Raw genomic sequence first — 25,752 nt, forward strand, 5'->3', positions numbered from 1 at the left:
AGACTACAATTCCCATCATCCCTGACTATTGGTCCTGCTAGCTAGGGATCATGGGAGTTGTAGGCCAAAAACATCTGGAGGGCTGAGGTTGAGAGTGGTGGGAAGGTGGGGAGCTTCAGCTACCTCGTTGGAGTAAGGCCTATTGGGAAGAGTTGCTGGGATCACAAGGTCTGTACTGTTTTGGTTTCTTTGAAATTAAAGGGACAGACACTGTTTCAACCTATGCTTGACTCTGACTCCTGGCACCAGGTAGGGTGGGAAGAGACTCCTGCCTGAAATTCTGGAGGGTCACTGCCAGTCAGTGAAGACAATGCTAAGTTGGTCTGATTCAAAAGAAGACTGTTTCCTGCACTTCCTAGTACACATAAGATGTCATTGACCTGACACACTTAATGAACTGAAATTTCTCAGACAGAAATTCTGACCAAGGTTTTGCGGAAATGGGGGGAGGGAACTTTCCTCTTGAACTCTTTGAGAATCTCAATCCTCCCCTTGAGATTATTCAGCAATGTGGCCTCCTCCATCATGTCATCTGTCAGTTTGGCAAATGAGTTACTATAGTGGTTTATGCACTTGGGAATTGCTACTTAAAGGTGCCAATGAAAAAAGGCTGTTCTGTAATGCATCAAATTAGGTAGAACTAAAGACCTCAGATACAGGATTCTGAAGAAGACTGTAGAGCAGATCTGAAAGGGCTAAGAAATTTCTTACCAAGCCAGCAATGATGAAAATAATGATGAATGAACGCCCTAAGGAGGTTTTTACCACCACATCGCCATATCCAACTGTAGACATGGTTACCATGATCATGTATAAGCAATCAAAGTAAGTCAGGCTTTGGGAATTTTTAGTATATGCCCAGGGATCACCAGAATTTTCAATCTGTGCAAGAAACAAAAATAATAATGAATAAATTAATTAAAATAGAAGAAAAAAATGTTGTGTAAAAAAATAATTTCACCTGAAAGCCTGAGCCATTGCAGCCATTGCTTTACGTACCCAATGAAGAAATCCTGCAGCTGTGAGACAAGTGCTGACAGATACAGCTAGGAGTTTGGACAGCTTGACTGCAGTGCTAAAGCGGCAAGGGAAGACATGACCTGAGTGCCAAAGTGCCAAAGTTATCTCTACTTATTCCTCCTAACATTACTCAGATGGGTAGAATCCCACTTGGGCACCTTACCACTATCATAAGTAATTCAATTGGATATAAATATAGATCCATTCATGAATTATGCTTTACATTCTGCCATTTGGTCTGTGGTTCACACAAAGTGACTAACCACCAATAATCACAACACACTGTATGTATTAATTTTCCCCAAACATACCATTTTTCTCTTTATCTTAATTTCTCTCCAGATTTCAGAGTTCCAGGTTTTCTGCTATTGCATCCGAAATGGCACTAACGCATTAGATTTTTTTTTTAGTGCTCTGTTTCAATTTTCATATGTTGTACACAGCACATTTTGCCATAGCTTTCAGTTCCTGCAGTTCATTTTTTATCTCCCCATCCACTGCATTTTAACCAACCTGCAGTTGTGTTTTGATGAAAAACTACAAAAAAACAATTAATACAACTGCGTGTGCTCTTGAATAAAGACACTTTTTGTGTGTGGTGTTTTACCAATGCACAGTAGGACTCCCAAAGGACATGCAGGACATGTAACAAAATGTTGCAGTGCAGCGTATGCAGGGTTCTAGCAAGCCAGCCATACCCACTTCCAGGATATACCATTCCATCCTTACCCCAGGTTATGCATCCATTCCCCAGTCAGCTGGGATTCTGTGATCACTGAGCATGTTCAATCCTCAATGGGCCGTTTAGGGTTCCCCCCTAAAGTTGTTGTTGTTTCCCAAATCATAAAACTTTCCCTGACCCTCTGATTCATGGATGATGCCCTTTTGACTACATAAGAAACCACACTCAGTTAGAAAGCCAGTGTAGTGATTAGAGTGTTGGGATAAAGCCTGAGAGACCGGGGGTCAAATCCCCACTCATCCAGAAAATTTGCTGGCTGGTCTTGGACCAGTCTCAGGCTTGTGCCAGTCCCAGGAACCATCCATGCTCATCTTCAACATGCTGCTTTTAATCTAATTTGATTCTAGATTCTTGCTATCCAGGTGAACCAAGAAGGAAATGGGGATTGTGATATTGGCATACACCTATGTGCAATGCCATTGGGCAAATGTGTGTTTAAACACACACCTGTAGCCAGGACAAACTGCAGTGTAATGCAGAAGTCACCTGCAATGAGCTTTGAGCTTTTATTTTTGGAATGAGACCAGTTTCCCAAGAAGCACTTTTGAGGGGCAAAATACACATTAGATCTGGACTGTGTGCGGACTACATAGAAAGTAGTCTCCATTGATATTGAGAATAAAATGTGCGGATACAGCCTCAGATAACGAGTTCTCTATACAGGATTCATGGTGATGTCAGGAGGACATTCCACAAGCACAGTGTGGAATTTAATGGGATTCACAGAACTCCAGGGATGAAACACTCTAAGTGGCCCCTGACTGCTGGAGAAGTTAGAATCATAGAATTGTAGAATTGTAGAGTTGGAAGGGACACCAAGGGCCATCTAGCCCAACCCCCTACATGATGCGAGTCTGACTTACGCAGTCGTCGTAATCTGGAGAAACTGTAAAATTTTGGGAAGTTCCATCAGTCTGAGTGCTCGCAAGAAACGTAAACCTACAGGAAAGGATGCAGAATGAGGCTTTGTGAGTGGGGGTGGGTGGGTGTCCTTGTATTGGTGAGCATTTGTGCACAACCCCTGTTATTATCTGGTCTGCTACGCTTAGGTTGAAAGCCTAAGCTTCCTTACCTAGGTGTAAGTCCCACTGAACTCAGTGAGGTGGACTACTAGAGTATAGCAATGGTTCCTGAGGGAAACAGGGTTTTGAGGAGAAGAGTTGGTAGTATTTGATGGTCAGCATGCATGTACTGAGTATTTGGTAGTATTTCATAGCTAATTACAGTGTCATTTAGCAGTATATGCATCAGTTCCTTTCGTGTCCTGAAATACAAGGTCAATTGGGCTGATTTTCAGAAAGTTCACATATTTCTGTGTTGGGCTGCACTATTAAAAAGGCATCCAAAGTTGGAGCTTAAGCTTTTGAGTAACCGTGGGGCTTCAGTTGTCCCTCACACAGGTGGGGGCAGGTGTGTGTGCTCCAGGTGCCATTCCAAAGGGGGGTATCACCCCGGGGTGACAAAATGCCATGCACCCCCTTGAATGTGCACCACACCCCCCAGGACGTGCGCCACACCCCCACAGGTGGCATGCCACGCCCCCTGGGATGCATGCCACACACCCTGGGACGTGCGCTACTCTGGGTACCGGAGCAGGTTGCTTCGCCTCCTCCCTCAAATCCTGTGGTTTTTCCCTACTGAAAAACAAAACCAAACAGATTGAGGAAATGCTCAGAGCTTGACAGGGAAGGGGGGTTCTTTAGGTTTGATGGGCAGATCTAACTTTTAACCACAACAATTATGTTCTCAGAGCACTCCAGTTACAGCAATTTGTGGAAAGGAGAAGCCTACCATATCCCTCATGGGGGCAGAAGCTTGCTCCAGTCAACCATCCTTGGGGTAAGAGAGTCCTTGGTGTGTGAGTGAGGGAGACTGAGTGGTATTTTCCCTACCTCAGTCTTTCTTGGGAATTTATGCTGTTTTCTATGCAAGTTAATGGAAATATTGGTGTACTCACCAAGCCAGTTTCTTCCTAAATAGAAAGAGATACAGACCGGAGTAATGGTGAAGAAGTCCACAATGGAATTGAGTTCAACCCAGAAGGTCAACTTGTCACTTGCTGCAAAGAACTAGAAAAACTGCACAAAATCAGATGACACAAGGACCATATCTGTCTAGCTGTCTTTCCGCCCACCCACTCATCCAATATCCATCCTCCCAAACTAGCTATGTACACCATTTCAGGGAGGGTGACTGGGTGAAGTTGCTGTTCAATGCCTGCTTGCCAGCTTGCCAGCTTGCCAGCTGATGATCACCCCCATTTCGCTTCAGATATTAGCCCTTCATATGAAAAGCTAGTACAGAGAAGGTTATTATACTGAATCCTGCATCCTTGACCTATCCTCTATTTTTTGTACAGTGGTACCTCAGGTTAAGAACTTAATTCGTTCTCAAGGTCCGTTCTTAACCTGAAACTGTTCTTAACCTGAAGCACCACTTTAGCTAATGGGGCCTCCTGCTGCCGCTGCGCAATTTCTGTTCTCATTCTGAAGCAAAGTTTTTAAGCCGAGGCACTATTTCTGGGTTAGTGGTGTAACCTGAAGCATCTGTAACCTGAAGTGTATGTAACCCAAGGTACCACTGTATATGCTGGAAGCTGCCCAGAGTGGCGGGGACAACCTAGTCAGATGGGCAGTGTCAGAGAGCAGACTGAGGATTACAACTCTGAAGAGGAATGGTGAGAACCTCCCCCTCTTCCTGCTCTTGACCAAGATCCTGAAGCTGCTCAGGAACAGTGGAGCAGTATAGATTTAGAGAATTGGTTTGCAGAGGGACACGGTTCGGAAAACAGCAGCTGGGCAGAGCTGAGTGTGAAACAGTTAGAAGAAGCAGAATAGGAAGAGAGAGAGATAACTGACTCCCCTTCTCTAGAGAGTGCCCAGCCTATCTCTCCAAAGGAAAGGAGAGCTGATAAGGTTGCTATGCAGAAGGCTCAATGGTTGCAAGATCAGGTTGCAAGAAGGGGAAGTGACGGTGACTTGGGGGGAAGGAGGAGGAAAACTTAATTGGGAGCACCTTAGCTCTGAGAATGGCTGCTGTGTTCTTTTGCTGTGATCATTAAACACTCTTAAACTGGTAAGGGTCTCTAAATGCTTTGTTCTGCTGCTGCTCGTCTAAAGGGGGAGGAAGCCATTTTCCGAAGCCTGACAGGTGGGGTACAAATAATAAAATTCTTATGATGATTATTATTTCCGGCTAGGAATGGGGGAGAAATTGAATCCATTTTCATTTTTCCACCATTTATTTATTTATTTCCATAAAGCTTTTTCCTGATTCAACAAGATAAAGGGGCAGAGGGAGAGAGGGAGAAGAAAGAAAGAAAGAAAGAAAGAGAAAAAAAGAAAGAAAGAAAGAGAAAGAAAAGAAAAGAAAAGAAAAGAAAAAGGGTTTCCAATTCTCCCCCTGTTATTTATATAAAAAGAATTATTCCAACAGATTTTTATTGTTTATGGTTAATGGCCATCACAATACAATATAAGCACAAATCACATAGCTTCAGAATGAAAGACATTGCATGCACTGGACCAAGACAAATCTACAATTTCCAGATTATTTTATTTTATTTTTTTAAAAAAACATTCCTTCTGGTCAGCATCCTTAGGGTTTGACAGTTGGACTATCCATAAAGGTTGCCCTTTCTTGCTGCTTGAGCAAAAAGTGCCACCCTACAACTGATGCATTTATCAACATCTGCCACCAGCCATTTAATCTAAAAACATCTGGTTGACCTAAGGTGGTCTGAAAGGGGGGGATAAATTTGGGGAAAGAAAAGAAAAAGGGTTTCTGATTCTCCCCCTGTAAGTTATATAAAAAGAATTATTCAAAGCATTTGCCCCACAATAACATCAAACTATTATACTTTCTACAAACCAGTATTATCAGTATTTTTCACACAAAAAGTCCAGAAGGGGTTCCCCACCTATGGAAAGTTAATTGGAAATTTACGGCATGTTTTATGTTAAGGGAGAACCTCCAAAAGATGCTATATTGATTGTATTTAACCCCCTGTAAGCTTTCCAATATGTACAAAATGTTCCAAATACATCTTGGAGATGTGGAGAACCAGGTGGAACTCTCCTCCACATGTGGTGGGTGTGTAAAAAGATTAAGACCTTTTGGAATGATATATGTAGAGAGAGCTCAAAACAATGTTAAATGCATATTTTCTGAAGAAACCAGAATCATTTTTATTGGACATTCCAGGTCCAGACATTGTTAGGAAGATAAGAAAAGTCTTTCTGTGTGCCACCACTGCCACAAGGATACTTATAGCAAAACATTGGAAGAATGACAAAATTCCCACTAAATCTGAAAGCTAGTAGATCTAAATCTAGTAGCTTTCTAAATTAGTAGCTTTAGTAAATCTAAAGCTAGTAGACTATGCTGAATTAGACAGTCTCTCAGAAAAGATCAAAGATAAATCAAAACAGGAGTTCATTTCAAACTGGGAATCTTTAAGGAGATATTTAAAGGATAATTGTTGCAATCTGAAATTGGTAGCAGCCTTTGAGTAACCTCTGCAAGTAATATAGGTTAAAAGGGAGAAAACAGATTTATATATGTATGAAAATTATTATTTCATGACTAATATATTGAGGCAATAGGTTTATTAGAGTGGAAAAATTGGGAAAGGATGGGAAGTCAAAATATGTACTAAATATAGTGCAAAGGTAAAGGTAAAGGGACCCCTGACAGTTAGGTCCAGTCGTGGAAGACTCTGGGGTTGCGGCGCTCATCTCGCTTTACTGGCAGAGAGAGCTGGCGTACAACTTCTGGGTCATGTGGCCAGCATGACTAAGCTGCTTCTGGCGAACCAGAGCAGTGCACGGAAACACCGTTTACCTTCCCGCTGGAGTGGTACCTATTTATCTACTTGCACTGCGTGCTTTCAAACTGTCCATTCTTTTGTTGGATTTTCGTTTTGACAAAACTGACATTTGCAAAACAAGGAAGATATGTCTTTGATAGGGGACGCGGGTGGCCCTGTGGGTTAAACCACAGAGCCTAGGACTTGGCGATCTGAAGGTCAGTGGTTCAAATCCCCACGATGGGGTGAGCTCCCGTTGCTCGGTCCCTGTTCTTCCAACCTAGCAGTTCGAAAGCACGTCAAAGTGCAAGTAGATAAATAGGTACCACTCTGGCGGGAAGGTAAACGGCGTTTCCGTGCGCTGCTCTGGTTCGCCAGAAGTGGCTTAGTCATGCTGGCCACATGACCTGGAAGCTGTATGCTGGCTTCCTCCACCAATAAAGCGAGATGAGCGCCGCAACCCCAGAGTTGGCCATGACTGGACCTAATGGTCAGGGGTCCCTTTACCTTTACCTTTACCTTTATGTCTTTGATGTACAGATGCAAGTTTGAACAATAAAGCATACACACACACACACACACACACACACACACACACACACACACACATATATGAATGAAGCCAAAGGGGGTTCCCAATTATACAGAGGCTGGCTTCATTTGCACAGGTTCTTTCACATGAGCTGTGGATGAACTGGGCTCCTGATCACATTGATGAGGTTCTAGGTCAGCTGTCCCTTTGCAGGGCAGCCTCTGTTATTTCTTTCCTCTGGATGGGATGAGACCAGCAGCACCTCCTGGTCACTGAGAGGCTGCAGCAGAGGCAGCTTGGGTGGGCGACTGCTGAGGAGGCAGAATACCTGGCCTCCAAGGAGCAGGCTGCAGATGTCACTGCCACCAGAGTGGCAGAAGCAGAATCTGTTGCCCCTGTGGATCTGACCACCTGAGGCAGTCACTTCACCCTGCTTCATGGGTGGGCCAGCCCTGCTGACAGATGTCTCCATCATGCATTTCATGATCTGAAAAGTTTAGTACTTCACCTGCTACTGAGAGTGTTGGGGCAGTGTTGGGGGAGATACATCTACTCAGTTCTGCCATATGTCATTCTAACATCTGCACATTCCTTTATGCATGGCCATGACTTTCCCTATTAATTTATAAAAGAAAAATATTTCTTACCCGCAATCCAAAGTAAAAGAGGAAGAATAAATTGAAGAAGAGGTCAACAAAAACTGTCTGGTCTTCAAATGAGAGACAGAACTGTTTAACACTGGAGAAGAGAGGGAAAGTGATTCATTATTGTTTACAGGCCGATATGAATTCCCATGTCAGTGTGGTTTAATGCTTAGATTCTTGGACTGAGACCAGGGAGACCAGAGTTCTATGTAAATAATAATAATAATAATAATAATAATAATAATAATAATAATAATAATAATAATAAAAAATTATTTATACCCCGCCACTATGGGCGGCTTCCAACAAAATATTAAAAGGTTAAAATACATAACCCTGAGATCATTGGATGAAATTTGGGGTAGAAATAAATATTGTGGGACGTGGTTTGTTTGTCTGTTTGTTCCTCTGCTCTCTTTGGATTTGGATGCCACTTCATATACTATCGCCAAACTCAGCATGAGGGTTCCTGAGGTGAAGAGGTGGTAGTATTTGCCAATGTTTGGATTTAGGGCACCATTTTGAATCAAGATGATGGACTGAAACCTGATTTTAGCATGACTTCACCAGCCTTCTGGCATAGATTCGACCACATCTCAAGATACTGTCACCACAACCAATGCAAGCATTCCAGAGGTGGAGGTGGCAATCTTTGTCAATGATAGGATGCCAGGCAACATTTTGATTCAAGTTGGCAGACCAAAATATGACTTTGGCATGATTTCACCCATTTTTTTGGTCATAGGTTCATCACCATCTGGAGCCAGAACCAGCACTAACACTTATTCTAGGAGTGAAGCTAGCAAAAAAACATGGAAGACTCCTGTTTCTGGGCAAAGGCCGTTCAGTGGGAAGCCAGAAACTGAGAAGGGGCACCTCAGAAAGTGCTGTACTCTCCTTCATTGGGAGTTTTTAAACAGAGGCTAGATGGCCAACTGGCAGGGATCCCTTAGCTCTGATTTCTACATTGCAGGGGTTGAAATAGATGACCCTTGATATCACTTCCAACTATAATTCCATGATTCTATGATATATATTGTAGGGCAATGGAGGGGGAGTGCTGTTTTGCTTTAAGTCAATCCATCTGAAACTGTTAAGTTACTAGGAGACGGGGCAGGTGTCTGAGATGAGCTGAAGTTCCTGGCTCTGTATAAAGAGTAAGAAGCTTTCTGTAATTTAGATTAGGAAAGGAGAGAGGTGGATTTTGGGGGTTCATCACAGGAGGAGCTGGAGTTGTTGTTGTTGCTGCTGCTGCTGCTACTGCACAAATTTTAACCAAAGAGGAGGCCAACATGCCCTAGTTCCTTTTCAAATTAATATAAGCCAGGCTATTGAATAGGGCACCACACAGCAGCCAGTGTAGAGTCATGAGTGATTGGAGACATGGGCAATGAATGGTCCTTGTTTTGATAATGGAAGTCTGAGTGGAATGCTATGCTGTGGTTAATCTGGCCCATTTCATGACACTCATCACAACATTGACCTTTTTTGATGGGAACAATGGAACTATAATATGCTGTATCTAGTCTCTAGGATTTGAGGAAGGGTTAGGGAAATACTCATCTGGAGATGACAGAGATCAAACCAGGGACCTTTTGTTTGCAAAGCATATGCTTGTAAAGCATATTAAGGTGTGACATATGCCTGACTCTCTTCCTTCAACCAGTATAGACTGGTGCAAGATTTGTCATTAAAAGCAAATTTGGGTTTAATGAGATATTCAGAACTGGCAGCAACTGAGCAAAACCACCCTAATGCTGTATCACCATGCTATGTCCCCTCCAAAATATCAACAAGTTGAATTTCACATTCCATTTGGCACCTTTGACAGTTTCCACATTTTGTGTTTTTGACAAGTGCAGAATGACAGAACGAAATTGCCAAAGCCATTTTGATTTGTGCTTTTCAATATGATGTTGCTGTTTCCAACCCAGAAAAAAAAAATCCCACTTTTCAATATGTAGCCTGTACCCTATATCTTTTAGTGGGACCATATGCTTCAGTTGCAAGTATCTAACAGATACAGTAGCTGTTTTCTCACCATTTATTCCCCAGCTGCTCATGTGGGTCCTCAATTTGGAGTATTTGCGACTTTGATAGAATACCTTGTATTTTAAATTTCTGAATAAAGTATGGAATATAGTACTTTAATCTGAATCTGAAAGCCGAAACATATACACTGTGCAAACACACCACACAGTGCCACTACTGTCTCCTCTGTGTTTGTTACCAGTAGGTTCCAAAGATCAATTCAAAGTACTGAGGTTGTTGCTTTAATTAAAACCCTACAGGGCCTAGAACAAGAGTATCACTGTCTACTCACATATGAGCCTGTCTGAGCAAGAGTAACCACCAGCTCAGTGGTTAAACACATGTAAGGTGATTGCTGTTGCAATTAAGTTCTGCTTGCAGGTTCCTCATGGGCACCTGGTTGGCCAAGTGAGAACAGGGTCCTAGACTGGATGAGACTGAGCCAGAAGAGCTCTTCTTCGGTTGTTATGCTTCACATGCAAAAGGCCCAATCTCTGGCATTGGGAAGGGCCATAACTTTGTGGCAGAGCATAATAATAATAATAATAATAATAATAATAATAATAATAATAATAATTAATACCCCGCCCTCCCCAGCCAAGACCGGGCTCAAGGCGGCTAACAACCAATAAAAAACAAGTTGATTGAAATGCAACTTAAAAAACAAGATTAAAATACAACATTAAAACATTAAAATGCAGCCTCATCACAGGAGGAGAAAGGAAAAAGAAAGAGGGGGAGGGAATCAAATTGGCTCCAAGCCAAAGGCCAGGTAGAACAACTCTGTCTTAGAGGCCCTGCGGAAAGAAATCAGATCCTGCAGGGCCCTGGTCTCATGAGGCAGAGCGTTCCACCAGGCCGGAGCCAGAGCTGAAAAGGCCCTGGCTCTGGTTGAGGCTACTCTAACTTCCTTAGGGCCTGGGACCACTAGGGTGTTGCTATTTATGGACCTTGAGGCTCTCCATGGGGCATACCGGGAGAGATGGTCCTGTAGCTACGAGGGTCCTAGGCCGTGATGGGCTTTAAAGGTCAAAACCATTCATGCAGAAGACCCTTGGTTCAGTCCCTGGCATCTCCAGGTAGGACCAGGAGAGACTCCTGCCTGAAGCTCTGGAGAGCTGAGGCCAGCCATTGTGGACAAGACTTAGTTAGATGGTCTAATGGTCTGGCTCAGAAACATAGGGAGCTGCCTTGTACCATTTCTGGGCAGGGCTAGGAAAGACTCTTGTCTGAAACACTGGAAAACTGCTGCCAACCATTGTCTGAACTATAGCAATCCAGGTGTGCCAATGGTTCTGACTGGTATGGGGAGCTTCCTATGAGGGCTGAGGTCAGCCTGAATCCTGCTACAGGTTCCTCTTGATGAGGACCAGGTCCATGATCAGGGTCAGGAACAGGGTTCACAGATGGGTCAAGTCAGAGGGGGAGTTGTCTGATGAAGAAGACACACTTGCTGGCCCCAGTGGGTCAGAAGAAGCACCCCGGTTTGCGCCCAGGCGATCATCTCGGGCAACAAAGGGAATTCCACCTGAGAGGTTTCAGGTCACCAATGCGTGGGTTGGTTTCGCACAGTGCGAACCTGAGATTTGTGAGGAGGTTCAACAGTTGCCTGACAATGATGCCAGGAAGGAGCGAAAGGCAGTGGGGAAGGTGTTGAACTCTCAGAGGTCTGTAAATGTGTGTTCACAACTCCTCTCAGAATGCAATACGAGAGGGGGTGTGGAGAGAATCAGAACTTACAGGGTTAAGAAGTTCTGAGTGACGTCTCACATTCTGAGGCGTGGTTTAGTATACTGAGGGGAGTGTTTTCCTGTGTCTCAGTGGTGTTGTTCCGTTACTGGAGGAGAGACGGGCAAAATGAGTGCTCTGTCACCAGGAGAGTTCTGAGTTGTTTTTCTACACGAATAAAGACTTTTGGAAGATAAGGAAGGTACCGTGCGTGAAGCCTGATTTATTACACGCACACACACAGCAACAGTTTCTACGCTGCGTACACTCTGCTACAAGTAGCTGTGGGAAGTCCTGGGAGCAGAGTGCTGAGGCGGAAGCGTGTGGGCTCCAGAAAGAAAAGCTACAAATCAAACATTCCATACCTCTAACATCAGAAATATGACAAATAGTTGGGGGGAGAAGGCATTTTCTGTGTCCCCAAGGGAAGACCACCTGGTTCCATTTTTTGCTCACCTTTCAACCTTTGCTCACCGCAAAGATAGATATTTGGGGGCATTTTGCCTCCAAATATAATTCTAGTGAGCATTTCTTGGAGTGCTCCTTCCCAATATAATTTGTGCATTTGATTTTTAATGTGATTGATGGATTACTGAGAGTTTCAATATGAATTTTAACATTGTCTTTTTATTAGTATTTTATATTTTATATTTATTATTTTATTATTATTATCCTTCCCTGTTGCTTGTATTGTTTGCCATCTTGGTGATTTCAAGAGAAAAGAGGATACAAATATTTTGAATACCTATATCACTTGTTTTTTTAAAAAAGCAACAAATTAAAAATACACTTTAGGATAGATATCTGAATTATAATTACCTTTGACAGTTGATGAAGTAAATGATGAGTGATCCAATGCTAAACAGGAACACCAGTATGACCTAAAACAGTGATAACTGATATGAAAATCCAGCCGATTCTAAATCATGCCATTCAAATATCAAGATGCGAAACCATTTTATTCTCTTTTTAAAACAAGGATGGGGACTCTGTAGCCCTTCAGATCCACTTGGACTCTAACTCCCATTATCCCTGGGTGTTGCCTATGCTAGCTGTGGCTGGTGAAAAATGAATCCAACAATAACGTTAGGGCCACAAGTTCCCCATCCTTTCCTTTAAACTTCACTAAAATGTTGGGTAGATGTACACTGTATGGCTTTCATGTGCAGATTACTGGACACTCTATTTTGTGATGATACACCATCTCTTTCCAAGCATATGTTCACCACACAGTTCGTACTATGCAGGAATGGGACAAATGGATTAATCTGTATCAAGCACTTGTTTGTTTTTATGTATTTTTTCCAGCACATGAAATTAAACATGTCCAGGAATGTACACAGATGTCACAACATAAATTATTATTATTTGCAACCATCATCAGATAAAATCTTAGGGTAACATAAAGCAACCCTCAATTTTACACAGTGCATTCAATTTTACACAGTGCACATAGAATAATAGAATTGTAGGAATCTCAACACATGGTCCCCCATCCGGTTTGAAACCATAGCAGACCCTGCTTAGCTTGGAAAATGTGCTAGCAGTTTCATTGCCACACTTTATATGAATTTCCCCTGGTTCCATTTTTTTTAAAAACTGTTTCTGTTTCACTTTGTCCTGCTCTCCACTCCTCCTGAATCTTGGTCTTAAATTATAATTTATAAAACTAATTCAGGAATTGTAGCATGTCCAGGTTGCACATGTTTGCATTCATAAAACTCTGGGGAGGGGAAGGTTGATGTGATTGACAGCATGACTGCAATTGAAGTTGGAAGTGGCGCACTAATCACTGACTCTGTCCAGAATATGAGGCATCTACTAGGAGGGAAAAACTGGTGTGAATGCTCTGGTACACTCTGATCTTAAAATGCTATTACTCAGAATACAAGCCAATTCCACTGAAATCAATGGAGCTTACCTCCAAGCAAATGCTATTTAAGATCAGAAGTGGTCGGCTTCAATCCAAAGAATATTTAGTTGGAAGTAAAATCTATGAGGCTTAGGACTGGAATGTAAGTTTGTGATTTTTTGGGAGGGCGCAATCTGTCCATATATTGCAGTACATTGTCGTTATAGGCCTTGAACTCTTGACAGCAGAGATTTTGGTGGAACATGCTGGCTTAGGGCCTGCATTTCAGCTTCCATATCATGTAATGCTGTCCTCAAAGCAGAGGAAGTCAAATATTGCTTGGCTTGGAAATAAGCTGAGCTATTTTTTAGGGTTTGGTGGCAAAGTAAAGGTAAAGGTAAAGGGACCCCTGACCATTAGGTCCAGTCACGGATGACTCTGGGGCTGTGGTGCTCATCTCGCTTTATTGGCCGAGGGAAACGCCGTTTACCTTCCTGCTGGAGTGGTACCTATTTATCTACTTGCATTTTGATGTGCTTTCGAACTGCTAGGTTGGCAGGAACAGGACCAAGCAACGGGAGCTCACCCAGTCATGGGGATTCAAACCGCCGACCTTCTGATCGGCAAGCCCTAGGCTCAGTGGGTTAACCCACAGTGCCACCTGCGTCCCAGGTGGGAAAGTAGTCTAGCTTATATCTGAGCCAATCCCCAATGTAAGCCACAATGAACCTCACACATCAGTAACTGAAATAACAAACTGAACCTGCAACATAAAGTTACAGTGTGAAGTGCCATAGCCAGGCTTGATGTTTTTGAGCTATTTTATGGGAAATCGGCAAAAACAACACAGCCGACATGGTTTGCCATATGTCTGGATTTCCCCAGACATTTTGATGAATTCTGCCCGGACACTGCTTCCGACTGCAGTATTCTGGATAGGGTTTTTTCTCCTAACGTTCTTTTTCTTTTTGTACTTTGGAAAACCTTGAGATTTTATTGAATCTGCCTGTACCTTCTGATTTTGCATGAGTGGTGTTGTTTTGTGGTGCCTGAACGCAAGGAATGTGTATGGGGGTGGTTATCATCTTGCAGCCCTGCCTCCTCTCCTACTGCAGTATCATGTATGATTATTTGTAGTACTTCTTCATGTCCCTCCTCCTCAAGAGGTCCGGAGGGTGGCAACACGAGAACAGGGCCTTCTCTGCAGTGGCTCCCCATCTGTGGAATGCTCTTCAGAGGGAAGCTCACCTGGTGCCTTCATTATACACCTTTAGGCACCAGGCAAAAACATTCCTTTTTAACCAGGCCTTTGGTTGATTTGATTGACATCCTATGCCGTTTTAAAATATGTTTTTTTGTGGGGGGGGGAGCTACTGGGTTGTTTTTCCTATTTTTATTATGTAGTTTGTGGTTTTATAGCTTGATTTTATTATGTGAACCGCCTTGAGACCCCCATGTATAGGTTGTATATTATTATTATTATTATTAATAATAATAATAATAATTTTACTTCCCTCTCCAATGTGTACATATTAATTAAAGAACTCACCAGTATACGTCCCACAACAGTCTGAGCAGAGATCATCCTGACCACCCAAACCTGAAAGTATCTCTTCCATAGATTTAACCTAGGCATCCTTCGAGTCTGTTAAGGGGAAAAGAAAGGAGCTGAGTCCTTGAAAAGGGCCACAATCCACATTGCTTTGCTACAGGCAAGCAGGGTGCTCTCATCTGTCAGATTATTGGTGTATCCCCCTGCTACTTCTCCACATCCCCACTTCTCCACACAAGTGAAATCTGCACACCTGTCTCTGTAAAAGGATGAGAACACTGACCAGGTGTTTAAATAGGGGCAGAATCTTTTGGAGAAACTGGGAGGGGAAAAATGGCTTTAAAACCAAGCCCACACCTGCTCATTTTGCTCCTGCTGGTGAGCAAGGCAGATCTCCATTTGGAGTACCAAGCCCGAATATTAAATAACGGACACAAGTGTAAAAGGGGGTGAGAGAAGTGTGGTTTCTGGAAATATTGGAAACCCCTCAGTGTGTTGGTGTGTTAACAATAAAAACAAATAGAGAAAATTACGCAAATTCCACTAACACTCCCCAATTCTTTAAAAACATACAACGAACAACTGGATAGCAATCATGAGCAGCAGAACTAGATCATTCACAGCCAGTCCCAGCTTTCAGTTTCTTCAATTTGTTTACATTTTTCTTAGCCTTTTCGGTTATATTTCCCAAGGCCATGCTCATGAGCTGTTTACTGTACTGTTGCACATGTATGTTGTTGTATGTTGTCAGAGCATCACACAAGATAAATTGAAATGTATATTTGAGTACAACCGCACCAATATTTTATCCCTGATGTGTGGTTGGGGGGCGAGAAAGCAGCCCCCACCCCGAAGAACCAATATGCCTCCCCAAGGATGGCTCTTAGTAACCAGCTGTAACTAGTTCCATCTGCTGTATATTGTCCAGGCATGCAAACCCTCCTTGCTCAGCATCCAATTGTGTGTTTACCTTCAATCCAGCAAATTTAAACAAGGACTTCAATGTGTATTCAATTACTCTGAACATCAAGATGAGGAGGATGCCGCCCACAAATATGGAGAGACAGGCGGACATAAAGGCCAGCTGAACATATTCAGTGCAGTGGCTCCCAATTTCCTCATCCCAGCTTCCACCCACTTCATGATAATACATATCTCATTCCTGTGCTGTCTCTTCTGCTTTTTTCCTACTGTTCACTTGGGATGTTCTAAGAAATACCCTTCCTTTCTAGAATCTTTGTGATGTCACTGCCAACATATGATGTCATTCATAGAGCGAGCTGTAGACATCAGCTATGTTTATGGAAAACCAGCTGAACAAGGAACAATGTGGATTACACAAAGAAAGTTGCCTCAGCTGCTGCTTCCTACGTAGCCCCGAAAGGGTGACTGGGTAAACCCACACTGTCCCAGGGTGGGTGGATGAAACACCACAGCAATCAAGGTGCAGTGGTGTCACTTGGCTGGAATGAGCCTTTATGGGCCAGACCCATCCCCTTTCTGATTGACCCACTAAGGTACAAACATCTCCTCTTCTCCTTCTTTAGCAGGAAGTCTGTCAAGGCTTCCTCCTCCATTCGAGTGAGCCCAACTTATCTCCATGTGATACTCAGGGGAGTGGCATGTTCTCCTCAAGAGGGACCCATAGTAACTTTGGTAAACAACACCAATTGGCAAATGGAATATGGGAAGAATTAACCCCAGCACTCCTTTCACAATCCTACAGCAACTCTCAGATCCATTGGAAGTAAATAAAAAGAGTTGGCAGATCTCCTATGTCACCAGGGCCATAGTGTGGGTTGCCTGTGCCCAGCATGGGGAAGTGTTGTGGCCCCTAGTGGACTGGGAAACTGTGGTGGTGGTGCATACCGGGCAATCACATTGGTGTTGACAGTTGTGCTGCTGCTCCCTCCTCCCTTGTCCCACCCCAACCCAGAGGCTCCTCGCAGCCAATGAATGATGCTGCCACCTGGACAATGAGGCAGCTGGAACCCCTCAAAGGAGAGGCGAAGAAGCGAGCAGGGAGGTGTGACTTATGGGGTCCCTCAACCCTGCATTAAGGTATGTCTACACAGGTAGGACTTGGATGCACTCATTCAATGGATTCAGTCTCTGTCAGAGTGTAAGAAGGTTAAGGGAACAGGTGGTGAGTGGGCTGCACAGATTGCAGAAGCTCCTTCTCAATGCTTCCTCCCTGCCAGTCCCTCTGACCACCACCTGCCTCCCCCCTGCTCCCGCAACTGGCTCCTTCACAAGTGTAGAGAAACTACAGCGGCCTCCACAGCAGTGGCTGCTCTTCCTCCTCCTTCCTCTGTGCCTCTTTCTCACTGCTAGCTCCCTCCCCACCCACCACCCTGCCATGGTCCTCCTTTGGTCCAGGCAACCCTCCACCATCCTCCACCCCCACTTGCAGTTGCCTTGAGACCACTGGGCAAACTCACCAGCAGCAAAATAAAACACAGTTGCTCTTGCAAAGTGGCACATGGCTAGGGTGCAGGGCCAGCGTGAGGAGGCAACAGGCATTCCTTCCAAAACTGTGCCCCCCCCAAATGTGCCCGGGCCCACCACCCCGGTAGCTCCCACCATGCCACAACAAGCCCCCTGTGTGTCACAACAAGTTTGAGTCTCAGGCTAGGCCTTGGACAGAGGGAACAGACAATGGAGACATAAAGGATGATGCACTATATTCTACATATCGCTTGATATAACTGAACATCCCTCTTTCCTCCTTCCCCTGCTTCAAGCCTCACTTCTGCAGCTGCTGGAATCAGATGGAGCTAGTTATCTCAGCCGTTCACTCCCCATTGCAATATAATTTCATCAAAATCTCTAGGGTTCATAGAGAGGTTTTTAAAAAATCTTTTATGAAACCAATGGATGAATAATAACGCAATCAGGTTTCTCTTCATGCAATCAGAACAGTTGAGTGGGGAAATGGTGATTTTTGTCTGAAAAGGGGACACATGCCCAGGAAAACCAAGTAGCAAAACAGTTCCCTAGCATGAGGGCTGATGGGCAAAGAATGCAATATTTTGTGGCCTTTAAATATAGCTATTACTGAATGCATCTCCTCCCCACTGCGAAAGCCAAAGGGGGCCAGTTCAAGTCAGTGTTACCGTGTGAATAAAGCAATGTGCCGACAGTAGCCATTTTGTAACTTTGGCAATGCGACTCTTCTTCTTTATATTTCCACATGTGTGTCCTTTCCAGCTGACCCAGCACAATTATCATCAACTCTCCATTGTGGAATACCCTCATGCTCAAGCCAACATCTGCTGATAAGCAAGTTTCTAGAATTAGTTTGTATGCATGCAAACACAAGGGTTGTCCCCACCCCTAGAAGTAAGACGTGACTGGGATTAAACGTCACAACTTTATTAACTATCAAGGCACTGAGAGAAAATGAATCTAGGAAACTGTAGGAAGCCTAACATGATGAAGGTGCTTTGAGAACTCCCCAGCCCTTCATCTGGGCAACCCAATCCTGGCTCAGGGTCCCAGATTTAGATAGTTAATGGATTAGTACCCCTCTATGTCTGCTCACTTGGAATCAAGCTGAGGTGGGCACCCAAGAGTTGTATCCCAGCATTTCGAAGGAAGCCTGTTCTAGTGCTCAAGGTATTTTTCTTCTGTTCCTGGTGAGGAGTCGGGGTAGATTGAATGAACATCCCTTCACTGAGATGGTGCCCTTGGGCGCTCATCAGGGGTGCTAAGCTAAACTCCTTCCCTGCTCATACTATGTGCCACAAGAGCTTAAGCTGGGCTACCCTCTACCCACCTGCAGAGCACAAGGTCAGACAGGCGCTATGTGGATCCTTGATAAATAAATCACATCCTTCAGTAGAAAGGTGGACACCACCATCTCTATAAAGATGAGTCACTGAATGGTGGATCTGCTCATATGCAATGTATGCACGCCTGTGTAACCTCCTGATTCTCTATGGGGCACTGCAGTGAAAACTGTCATCCTAGGGTTCTAGATTCAGATAGATAGCCGTGTTGGTCTGACACAGTCGATACACACACACACACACACACACACACACACACACCTGGTTACATACTTTATTCATTCCGGAGGACCGTTCTTAACCTGAAACTGTTCTTAACCTGAAGCACCACTTTAGCTAATGGGGCATCCTGCTGCTGCCGCGCCACTGCTGTGCGATTTCTGTTCTCATCCTGAAGCAAAGTTCTGAACCAGAGGTACTATTTCTGGGTTAGCGGAGTCTGTAACCTGAAGCGTAAGTAACCTGAAGCTTATGTAACCCGAGGTACCACTGTATATATAATCCAGTAGCACCTTAGAGACCAACTAAGTTTGTTCTTGGGACGCAGGTGGCGCTGTGGTCTAAACTCCTGAGCCTCTTGGGCTTGCTGATCAGGAGGTCAGCGGTTCAAATTCCTGCGACGGGGTGAGCTCCCATTGCTCGGTCCCAGCTCCTGCCAACCCAGCAGTTTGAAAGCATGCCAGTGCAAGTAGATAAATAGGTATCGCTCTGGCGGGAAGGTAAATGGCGTTTCCATGCTCTGCTCTGGTTTCGGTGTTCTGTTGCACCAGAAGCAGCTTAGTCATGCTGGCCACATGACCCAGAAAAACTGTCTGTGGAGCGGACAAACGCCGGCTCCCTCAGCCTGTAAAGCAAGATGAGTACTGCAACCCCCGAGTCATTCGTGACTGGACTTAACTGTCAGGGGTCCTTTACTTTTTTAAGTTTGTTCTTGCTATAAGCTTTTGTGTGCATGCACATGAAAGCTTATACCACGAACAAACTTAGTTGGTCTCTAAGGTGCTACTGGACACTTGTTATTTTTTTTAATATTTTGTCATCCTAGGGGATGTTATTGATAACATGGACAGTAAACTGATTATTGTTGTTGTTTGATTTATATACCACCCTTTATCAAAAGATCCCAAGGAGGTGTACAATATTAAGAACATATTTTATGGAATATTAAAAAGCATAATACAGAGCATAATGATAAACAGCATACTAATAATAATAACAATGGCCTCCCTCACACAAATATAACAGGGCATGGATTATTTACCATATTTTTCATTCTATAAGACACATCAGACCACAAGACGCACCTAGTTTTTGGAGGAGGAAAACAAAACAAAACAAAATATTCTGAATCTCAGAAGCCAGAACAGCAAGAGGGATCGCTGCGTAGTGAAAGCAGCAATCCCTCTTGCTGTTCTGGCTTCTGTGATAGCTGCACAGCCTGCATTCGCTCCATAAGACGCACACACATTTCCCCTTACTTTTTAGGAGGGGAAAAGTGAGTCTTATAGAGCAAAAAATACAGTAATAGCCAAAGGCCTGGGTAAAGAGGAATGTTTTTGCCTGGTGCCTAAAAGACATATCATGGCACCAGCTGATCATTATCACAGCAGAACCTCGCCACTGAATCCTTGAAGGCAGTAGATCAGATGTTAAGTGACTGCAACAATTGGGAGGGGGCGAAGAATCATGGAATGTTAACCTCCTCAATACCTTAGACAAGGTGTAGGAAAATATTGTGCAAATCTTTATCCTCCTTTTAGACAGCATAGAAGTGGCCAAACACACCCAAATGATGAGACACAGAACATGGTCTCAGAAAGCATTCCTAAGGCTCGGGCAACTTCATGCAGATGATGGCGTTTCTTACAGAAAGAGGTGAGGCAGGGAGATATTGCTCAGGATGAAAGGAGGAATATTCCCCCACCTTGTTTACAGACAGATTCCACCTGCCTGTACTTTTTAAGTTTGGATTGTTGACTGTAGATCCTAATGTTATATAAATAAATATAACCTTGAACCAAATGTCCTGTCTCTCAAGTCACCTTTCAGGTGGGCAGGTGATAAGACATTAATCCGAAAGAAAGAAAGAAAGAAAGAAAGAAAGAAAGAAAGAAAGAAAGAAAGAAAGAAAGAAAGAATTTTATTATTTCGGTCAGAAGACCAGTTCCAGCCCACATACAATATCAAGGAAGTCATAAAACACGATAGGGATACATTTGAATTTGCAATTAGGTATAACAGGGACAATACAGATATAGCAACAGTTAAAAAATGTAGTCTTTGTTATATTTGCATAGTCTTTGTTTTTAGGTAACACTCATTACAGCAAGCGTAATCCTCCAAATCTTGCAGCTGTATCTCCCCCACGATCAGGCCACACTTCCTCCTATCTATTAATGCTGCAGTGGTCTGCTTATTCAACCACCGGTATCCATAGCTTTCCTGATAACTTGCATTTTAATGCCAATGCAAGCACATAAATGGGCACCATTCTTGGTTTATAGTCACAGCCATCATCTGCAGCTTGTTTTGGTGAAGGCAGGCTGTTATATAGGGCTCACCATTGGATGGCAGCATTCTCCTGCCTTTAAAATGAAGTGCCACCAGCATTCACTTCTTAGTGCAAACAAGTCAGTCACAAATCACAAATTTGTACAGCAAAAACACAAACAGGAAGGGTGTAGAGAGAAATGTGCGTGATTTATTAGAGACAGTGCTACTCCTACTCTGATTTCAAGCTGCAAGGTTGTATTTACTGCAGAGTTGGTGATGCGCGGAGGGATGTGTCGCAGTTGACTTTGCATTTACTTCAGTATATAAAAGACAATCAGTAGTTAGCAATCTTCCAGAAATGAATTGCTGCTTGTATAATCATTGATTTCAGTACATGCAAATGGAAATTGTCCATTAAGTAACAAGGACAGTTTTTTTAAAAAAAGTTAACTCACAAATGAACTGTATTTGGCAGCCACACATTTAAAGCACCCCACCTCTGCCCCAAGGAATTCTGGTAACTGTAGTTTAACCCTCCCAGAGCTGCAATTCACTGCACCCTTAAAAAATATTGTATCCAGGATTCTGGGAAGGGAGATGAGTGATTCAATTGCAGTTTAAATCTATGGTGTGTATGTAGCATTTGTTTTGTTCCTATTAGACTCAAACTCTATCTCACAAATGTGATTGAAGGTAGGTTGTGAGAAATACGGAACTAAGGCTGGAAAGGGCTTTTTCGTGTTTTCATTATTCTTAAGCTGAATCCAGGAAGCGTTTTATTCCATTTTCCTGGCATTCCCTTACCTGATATTTTCCATTTTTTGTGTGAACTTCCACACAAGGAAAATGCCACTTCTGGAAACCTAGTGGAATCTACTGGAGGTTTAGCACTCATTTCCATGTTAATTGTTTACAGAGGTGAGGGATCTATTTGCAACCCAGTTCACTTTGAGTTTTGTGTTGCCATTTCATGTGTTGAAATTTGGGGCAGTATCATGGCATACAATTCCCCCCTACCCCCCCACCCCGCTGCTTAAAGTTTAGTGTGACTTGGTGGTATATCAATGAAAAAGTCACAGATCCATAATGCAACAGTTACTGCAGTGTAAAGGGAACATTAGAAAATGGTGCTAGCATTATAATATAGAAAACTAAACCAATAAACCCCACATCCACTAGTGACAACCATATGGGGGGGGGGTCCCCGGACGTGACTTCTGAGCTCCCCAGGTGCAACTGCGGCAAGCACAACCTGACATCATGTCATGGTGTGGTGTGACATCATAATGTCATGTTATGTTGCGCACCACTGGGCATCCATAATCTGGGGCCCAAGTTGGAGCCTCTGCCCACATCTGAAGGTAACCTTATTCAAAATAGAAGCACAGAACCTCAGGCAAGGACAAATATTGTCCTCTAGACCTCCGTAGTATTTGGGACTTTCCCCAGGCCTCTCCTTTCCCCAGCCATTATTCCCAGGCCTGTGGCAGAATGTGTGTTTGTGTACCTGGTGGCTAAATGGGGGTGAAGCCAAGGAGGCTGCAGTGATGGAGACAAGGAGTTCTTCAACTTCGTAATGATAATGATTAATGTTGATAACACTGCAGAAATGGGACGCGAGTGGGGCTGTGGTCTAACCACAGAGCCTAGGGCTTGCCGATCAGAAGGTCGGCAGTTCGAATCCCTGCGACAGGGTGAGCTCCCATTGCTCAGTCTCTGCTCCTGCCAACCTAGCAGTTTGAAAGCACGTCAAGTGCAAGTAGTTAAATAGGTACCACTCTGGCAGGAAGGTAAACAATGTTTCTGTGCGCTGCTCTGGTTCGCCAGAAGCGGCTTAGTCATGCTGGCCACATGACCCGGAAGTTATCTGTATACAAACGCTGGCTCCTCAGCCTATAGAGCGAGATAAGTGCCACAACCCCAGAGTTGTCCATGACTGGACCCAATGGTCAGGGGTCCCTTTACCTTTACTTTAACATTGCAGAAATGGTGTTACAAATATGTTGTGATGTGTTTGAATGGTATAGGTGTAACCCTAGGTTGCATGCGCACAGCAGTTTATTTTGTTTTCCCCCCATGTCTCCCTAATTGTTACTTTCTACATTATCTCTGAGCTTTCACACGTAAGAGCCACTTCTGAAAATCTAGCAGAATATGGTGGAAGTTTAGTGCTCATTTCCATGTTAATTGGTTCCAGAAATAATCCGTTTTCCAACCACATTAACCCACAAAATTGGAGAAGTAAAGTGACGAAATTTGGGGCAGTACGTCGGCACACAATTCTTTTCTGCCATTTTCATGGGGGCAGAGAAGCATGCATGTGCGAAAAGGGTGGGGGAGTAGTGACGTTGTCCAATCCCGCTGTGGCGCACTGCATCTACTGGTGCGAATGTAGTTTACCACGACATGCTGGTATATTGGTCAAAAAGCCACAGGTCCGCAAAGCAACAGGTACTGCAGTGTGAAAGGATTGTTAGAAAAGGGGACCAAAGGTTACCATCACAACCAGGAAAACCAACACAATATTTCCCATGTTTGAATGCACCCCTGTTGAGACATTCTTAAGTTCTGTTTGCGGAAGCAGGTGTGCGCACTCATTCTCACCCCTCCTCCCCCTTGTTGTCCCCAATTGCAGTGGTGTTCCATCCTTTGTTAGCATCTGGAGTGTCTGCATGCATGTGTACAGAAAGCAAGACTGCAGTAGTCCTGTGCTGCCAGCCATGGCAGAGCTCAGTGGAGGGAGAAGCCAGCCAGCCGAGTCTCAGAGGGTACCTGCCTGGAGACAGAGGCCAGATACAAGGTCCAGTCCAGTCCTAAGGTCAGGAGTATCTCAGTTCACGTAGTCAGACAATCCAGGGGTCAAGAAAGACAAGGGTCCTAGACAGGCCCAGACGGGGTGGGTGGGGGGTGGACCATGTGGGCCACTTGGCCCAGGCCTCCGATTCCAAAGGGGGCCTCGGTCAGCGTATTCACAATCGCAGGGGATGCACTGTCTTTATATGCAGATACGGTTCAAGCCTTGAAATAAAATTATTTGTCAGCATAACTTTTGTGAAAATTATTTATATACTTACTTATTTATAAGACTTCAGTTATCCCCAGGGTAAAAAGAAGGGGGGGGCACATTATCTACCTGGCCCCGGCCTCTGCCTGGCTCTGCAAGGCCTTGATCCTAGACACTGGCAGAGGAAGGTGGGTGCGGGGGGTGCGGTGCGCACCGGCTGTCAGCCCTGAATGTGGGTGACATCACCGCATCACACACACACCCACGCTTGCTGCACAGGCGGTGGGCTGCTAGGGACGATGCTGCCGTGGGCAGCTAGCGGTGCCCACCGACACTCGCCGCATGGGCAGCAGGCGGCTAGGGACACTCACCTCGCAGGCAGGGACACTCACCTCACGGGCAGCAGGTGGGGCACTCCCCCACACTTGCTGTGCAGGCAGCTAGGGACGCTTGCCGTGAGGGCCAGCTAGCCCCACCCCCACACCGCTCCAGGTGCCAGGGCAGGTATCTCCGCCCCTAGTCCTAGATCACAAGAAGCAAGAAGCAGCAAGATCTGGTCAGGAACAACAAATGTTGTTTCCAGCAACTGATTGAGGCTGGAAATCCTGCTTAAGAAAGCTGGAGCCAACAGGGTCTCATCAGGAGCAAGAAGGCTGATCAGCAGCAGGTGGAGTCACTTCACCCTCTGCTCCTTTAGGCTGCTGCTCAGCAGGTGAAGCTGACTCCTGTCTCATGACAAAGAGCAGGAGCTGGGTGTGGAGGGTGAACAAAACCCACCAGGCCAGCCCAACCCTTGCTGCCGCCGGGCAGATATGGGGCACAGAGGATCCATAGGGCCGCACTGTGCTGCCTGCCCACCCACACAGGGAGGAGCCCAGCCGGCTAGCATGGCTCTTGGCAGACACATCCCCCCCCCAACACTGGCTGGGTGGCCAGTCTGTGAGGCGGGCAGAGACACAATGGCCAGACCAGGTTTTGTGGCCCATAGACCCCGAGAGGAAGGTAGGGATCTCTGCATTGGGACACCTGGCTTGTGCCCCCGCAACATAATGTGCTTGGGGCTATGGCCCCACTTGCTCTCCCCATGCTATGCCCCCAATTGTGGGCAGGAGTCTAGAGTCAAATGTGCTGGCAACCCTCCCTTCAAATTCTTTCTGCTCTATGGTTAGGATGGAAGGCCCTGTGCCTCTACTACAGTTAGAATGCCTAGGTAGGGCTACAGGGAAGACAACAGATGAGTAAAAGGTCTCTCACTCAAACACACACACACACACACACAATTCCACAAAGATGTTCTTCAGTTTTTAGGCACAGTATTTATTTTAGCCATTACCTGGATTCATAGGGAAAGCAATGTCAGCTGTTATATAATGTAGTATAGCCAATGTGGTGCCTTCCAGTTGTCGTTGGACAACCATTCCCACCATCCCTGGCCGGCCATGGGCCATGCTGATTTGGGCAGATGGGAGTGGTAGTCCAACAGGAGCTAGAGGATACCACATTGGCCACCCCAGTGTAGCCCAATGCTCTGTGTTATCTCCACTGCTACTGAATTA

The 25,752-nt window shown here is 44.6% G+C and overlaps 1 protein-coding gene across 1 annotated transcript in view; it reads right to left on the reverse strand.

The window, feature by feature from the left end:
- Positions 1–16,100, reverse strand: part of KCNU1 (potassium calcium-activated channel subfamily U member 1) — an 83,897-nt gene extending 67,797 nt beyond the window's left edge. Inside the window, exons 1-8 of the mRNA XM_053366841.1 lie at positions 15,879–16,100; positions 14,906–15,001; positions 12,324–12,385; positions 7,749–7,839; positions 3,720–3,831; positions 2,626–2,701; positions 1,000–1,075; positions 712–882 (exon numbers count right to left, since the gene is read on the reverse strand). Coding sequence (XP_053222816.1) covers positions 712–882; positions 1,000–1,075; positions 2,626–2,701; positions 3,720–3,831; positions 7,749–7,839; positions 12,324–12,385; positions 14,906–15,001; positions 15,879–16,061 — 867 coding nt within the window. The 5' untranslated portion in view covers positions 16,062–16,100. The remainder of the gene's footprint in view (positions 1–711; positions 883–999; positions 1,076–2,625; positions 2,702–3,719; positions 3,832–7,748; positions 7,840–12,323; positions 12,386–14,905; positions 15,002–15,878) is intronic.
- Between the last annotated feature and the right edge of the window lie 9,652 nt (positions 16,101–25,752).

Source organism: Podarcis raffonei, chromosome 15 (genome assembly GCF_027172205.1).
Source record: "Podarcis raffonei isolate rPodRaf1 chromosome 15, rPodRaf1.pri, whole genome shotgun sequence".
In the NCBI taxonomy this organism is placed as follows: Eukaryota; Metazoa; Chordata; class Lepidosauria; order Squamata; family Lacertidae; genus Podarcis; species Podarcis raffonei.